The 4,729-nt window shown below is 58.3% G+C and overlaps 1 protein-coding gene across 1 annotated transcript; it reads right to left on the reverse strand.

Moving 5' to 3' along the window:
• LOC135446085 (heme-binding protein 1-like) lies at positions 1 to 4,640 on the reverse strand. Its single transcript, XM_064709573.1, has 5 exons — positions 4,410 to 4,640; positions 4,220 to 4,305; positions 1,464 to 1,605; positions 1,144 to 1,327; positions 1 to 989 (listed from the first exon to the last, which is right to left on the reverse strand). Exons 1-5 carry the CDS (start codon positions 4,558 to 4,560, stop codon positions 815 to 817), a joined length of 738 nt encoding a protein of 245 aa, XP_064565643.1. The 5' UTR covers positions 4,561 to 4,640; the 3' UTR covers positions 1 to 814.
• Between the last annotated feature and the right edge of the window lie 89 nt (positions 4,641 to 4,729).

A 4,729-nucleotide genomic window follows, 5' to 3' on the forward strand; every position in this document is an offset into this window, starting at 1 on the left:
TGCAGTGGTTTGAACTGGGTTTATTGACTGTTGGCACTGCCAGCTTCCCCCAGGAAAGCATGATGGCATTCATGGATGTGAAACTCACTAACCAATGCACAACCCAACACACGGTGGTGCCGCTCCTGCTCTCTCTGGACCCACCCCTCTCAGCTCACAGCAGGCCTGCAAACAGCACCCACAAGAGATGGACAAAGGCTGCCAGCGCCCTAGTCCTGGCTGAGGAATTGTGAGTGACAGCCAGGGAGGCACCCAACAGTCCAAAGAGAACCACTCCAGCAGGAAACATTCAGGATTCACACCTGAATTCAAGCCCTTTTCCCCTCTGAACACAACTGTCTCTGTAGCAGCATTTCAGTGGCTCTGTTCAGGACAGGCAGCCATTCTCACAGGAAGCAGGCCAGAGGCCACACTGAGCCCCACATATTGCACACAGTCATTCACCTTCTCGACACCACCACCTTGTGATGCTGCCCACCACTGGACCCACCCTGGCCCAGCTCTGCAAGCCCAGTGCAGGTCAGGCCAGCACATCACACAGGCCCACAGGTCACTGCCTTAATGAGCCCCCACCACGTGCTTCCCATCCAGAGCTTGCTCTAGAGGTCGCCTTTGGTGCCAGCTCCAGCCTCAGCTGCGGGGGCAGGCGAAGCGCAGGCCAGGCAGGATTTCCCCTGGCAGGACCCTTGCAGGGCAGGCTGGAAAGCCACCCCACAGTCTCTCAGTCTCTCATGGTGTGGGTGAAGAGTGGGATGTGCTCTGTCTCCTTTGGGTCAGAAGTGCCACCTGCAGCGGGTGCAGTGGCGCAGGGGCCTCACTCGGGCTGGCAGATGAACCAGATCTCGTTGCGGCGCTGGGGGACGCTGGGGTTCTCGTAGGAAGCCACGATGTAGGTTCCCCTCAGCACCCCCTCCCTGGGGCCCAGGAGCTCCCAGAAAATATTGATCTCCCTCAGAATCGTCTCCTCAGTGGTCATCCCATAGAAAACCCTGCAGCAGCAGCAAAGGGAATAGTGTAAACAACAAAGCCAGCATGCTGGCATGGCCAGAGCTCCCATCCCTGTGCCTAACGAACCACAGCAGCCATGCAGGGAGTTTGTACATCTCTGCTGAGCTGAGACAACACCTCTGATGCTGGGGTCACCTGGTTATAACCCGGAGCGGTGCCCTCTCGGTGATGTGGATTTCGGGGTCCATGGGAACGGGGGGGTTTTGCTGGAATGCTCCTGGGAGATAATAGGCAGTTAGCACCTCATGCTCCAGCTCGGTCTCCTCCTTGGTCAGGTGGATTTCGTTGAGCACTGGGACTGTCATGCCCAGATGGCAACCTGGAAAGAGGCAGGCAGGCAGTGAGACAGGCGTGTTGTTAGCAGCAGCAGCAGCAGCAGCCCTCCTCCCCACTACAGATGGATAATGGCAAAGCCTTTCCCTCTGTGCACTCTGCCAGCCCCTGCCTGCACACACCTACAGAGTTCTCCTTGCAGATGTAGCGCATGAGCTTCATGAAGCTCAGGGAGATGCTCTGCTCATACATGGGCTCCCCCATGGTGACACAGGCCCACTTCCCCGCCGGGTACCGCCGCTCCTCGTAGGCCGCCTCTTCGCACTGCAACAGGCCACAGACAAGGCAGGTCAGGGTGGGGCACGCTGAAAACACTGCAGCAGCTGGCTGGGAAGCCAACACTGACAGGCAAGAAGCGGGGAGACACGAGCCTGCCCAAGGAGAGCCCCGGCTAGGCAGTGGTTGGCACAGCAGGACAAAGAAGGTGAGGGCAGCTGGCATCACACGCACCTCAGACAAGGGCACTCATGGGAACTGGGCAAAGGTCAGCAGGAGTCAGCAAAAGGGGAGGCACTGACAAGGGACAGGGTGCAAGGGGGTCTGGAGGCTCCTGGCATGCACAAGGAATGCAGCACATCCTCAGCAAGGGGCACAGGACTTCCAGTTTCTCTTTGGTCCGGCCTACTCACAAGGATGTTCCTGATTCCAGGCACCCAAAGGCCTCCAGTAAGGCTGATGGTGTTCTCAGGTGCAGTGCCTTTTCCCTGGAACACTGCATGCACAGAGGATAACAGAAACATCCCTCCCTACCCAGCCGAAGAGCTCTAGCACCCAGAAGAGTTGAGAAGACTGGAATAAAACTCCTCAGATCCTTCTCCCATACTAAGAAGTGACAGGAGGAAGAAGAGACATGAGCCCAATTCCAGCTGTGGAATTCGGTGGCAGGAGTCCAAACCTCTATTGTCCAGTATTCTGAACAAACCTGACACAGAAGGGGGGCAAGGGGAATGGGGAAATTGCATCTGGGTATGTTCATGGGTCAGCTCCTGGCACGTCTGTGAGCACAGGTAACCTAAACAGGCGCTGAGAAGTTGTAGCCAGCACCTGTCCTCCTACTCTGAGCCTGTTCTTCATCCAGATCAAAGTGGTCATGAGACAACCTTGTCCCACGGAGCTCAAGGCATCTTCCCAAACTTCTTGTTTCCACAGCTGTGCTGGCAGTGACGGAGACAGGAAGCTGTGACAAGACTCCGCACTGGGTGCAGCCTCCCTGTGCCTCCACGCAAGTCAGGTGTCTACCCTGAAAGCCAAACTAAAGGCAGAAGAAAAGCAGCAGGCCTGCTTGTGTGCATCAGTGGGATGCCAGTAAGAAGAGTGCCCCAAAACACAGTGGGCATTCCCCCTCTAGCTGGGGCCATGCCTGCCATTGTCCCACCAAGCAAAGCAGAGCAGAGCAAGAGCATTTTCCAAGCAGGGAAATCACCAATCCCTCTACTCCATCTGCCATATCACCTGCAATAAAGGAATCAACCCAGTGAAGTCACAGCACCTGGCTGTGCCACAGCCTGATCCTTCCACTGGGCACCACCACTCTGGATGACACTCGTCCAAAAGAAATAAGGAAGATGCTTCATGCAGACACAGCAGCAACAGGTCCCTGCAATGTGAGCTGGGGAACTGAGCCCGAACTGAGCTGGGGGCTGAGTGCTGACAGGGCACAGTGCTGTAGGTGGCATAATAATTCACTTGCCTCCAAGAGGATGAGGGCTTGTAGCACTGATAGGAAAAGCAGGAATCAGGAAAAGCAACCGAATCCTACTGATCTGCCTGAGCCTGGCAAACGTGTCCCTAAGAGCCCCAGCTCCAAAGTCCCCTGGGCGCTGATGTCAGGCCATGGCTCTTCTCACTCAGCCTCACACTGCAAGAATCCTCCTCAGGCACAGATGGGATGCCAACAACAACAAAAGCTCTTCAGTTCCCACAAAGTCTTGCGGCCCTGTTCCTGCCTGGGACTGGCACAGGCAGAGAAAAGGCCAGATTAAGTCCCTGGGATCCAGAACACGGAAAGAGGGAGTGTGGTGAAGCCCCAGTTCCAAGCTGCACAAGCCACATGCTCAGACATGTTTTACAGGGAGTGCTGGATCTCAGCCCAGAAGAAATTGGTTAACCACTACTCATATAGAGGACAATTGACAGATGTCTTCTTGGTAGAAAGCCCAGCTAGGCCTGCAGAGACACAAGAACCAGTCTGACAAGCAGTTACTTCTCAAAGCACAGAAGCACCCTTATGTGCAAGAGATGAAAGTAAGTGTGCAACATAGACAGCACAAAGAGAAGATCTTCCGGCAAAAGGCACCATGTTTGGCTTGGTGGTTGAGACAAATAACTACACATGCTCTCATCTGACAGCCTCTGTGCTCTCATCTCACAGGCTCTGTGTTCCCCACAGACACATCTTTATCTTGTGCCAGCTGAATTCTCCAGCTCAACCAGTGAACACAACCAGCACAAACACAAAGCCAGCGGGACTTCGAACTATGCAACAAGGTGTTGGGAGAACGGCAGGGAGCAGGCTCTGAACTGAAAGTTCACTTTCTTAGATATGCCCACCCCAGCAAGAGAACAGGCTGCTAAAGGAGGCAGATGGAAGTCAGAAGACCAGAGAAAGCAGCACGGCTTGTCCGATTTTAAAATAAAAGCCGGGAAGCTGAGCATTGCCATTACTCTACGCAGGAGGAGGTGCAGAAATGCCGGAATACTGCACCGATCCAGAGGCGCCATCCCGGAACCCCGCGGTGCTGCAGGAGGCCCGGCGAGGCTGGAGCGTGCCCGCCCACACGAGGCCCTTCCCCGCCGGGAAGAGGCTCCTCCATGGCCCCGGGCCGGCGGCGGCCCCACGGCGGGCGGGCAGCGCTGTGCGGAGAGGGTCGGGCCTCACCTTCCCGTGCTGCGACAGGGACACGTACGGCACGGGCTCGCGAGCGTGCCTGTGCCGGGCCATCTGGGCGATCGGGCCTGCCATGTCTGCAAGGCAAAGCACACGAGAGACGAGGCTCGCCCCGGCCGCGGCGCAGAAGGAGTCCCGGTCCGTGCCGTGACAGCCCCGGCAGGCCCGGCGTGAGGCTCACCTCGGGGCAGGCTCACTCGGTGCGTGCTGGCCACGGCCTCCCAGTGCGCGAACAGCCGTGCCTCCCCCTCCGCGTCGTCCTCGTTGTCGCTGCCGTCCCCGTCGGGCTCCTCGCCCAGCCGCTCCAGGTCCTCCAGCGTGATCCGCGCCATCGCGTCCGCCGGGAACGGGCCAGGGACCGCCCCGGGGCGGCACCGCGCGGCCCGGCGCGGAGAGAGCGCCCCCTGGCGCCCCGGCGGACCGTGTCCCGCTGTCCCCCCGGCAGGCGGCGCCCGCCCCGCCCCGCCCCGCCCGCCCCGTCCCCCTCAGGCCGAGCCGCGG

Source organism: Zonotrichia leucophrys, chromosome 3 (assembly GCF_028769735.1).
Source record: "Zonotrichia leucophrys gambelii isolate GWCS_2022_RI chromosome 3, RI_Zleu_2.0, whole genome shotgun sequence".
Classification (NCBI taxonomy): Eukaryota; Metazoa; Chordata; class Aves; order Passeriformes; family Passerellidae; genus Zonotrichia; species Zonotrichia leucophrys.

Excerpts from the sequence above, each read along its gene's own strand:
- LOC135446085 (XM_064709573.1), bottom strand. The coding sequence starts at position 4,560 with ATGGCGCGGATCACGCTGGAGGACCTGGAGCGGCTGGGCGAGGAGCCC. Across the intron at positions 1,606-4,219 it reads CCCTGTCGCAGCACGGGAAG|TGCGAAGAGGCGGCCTACGA; the intron begins GTGAGGCCCGAC and ends GGCCTGTTGCAG. Across the intron at positions 990-1,143 it reads CCGCTCCGGGTTATAACCAG|GGTTTTCTATGGGATGACCA; the intron begins GTGACCCCAGCA and ends CTGCTGCTGCAG.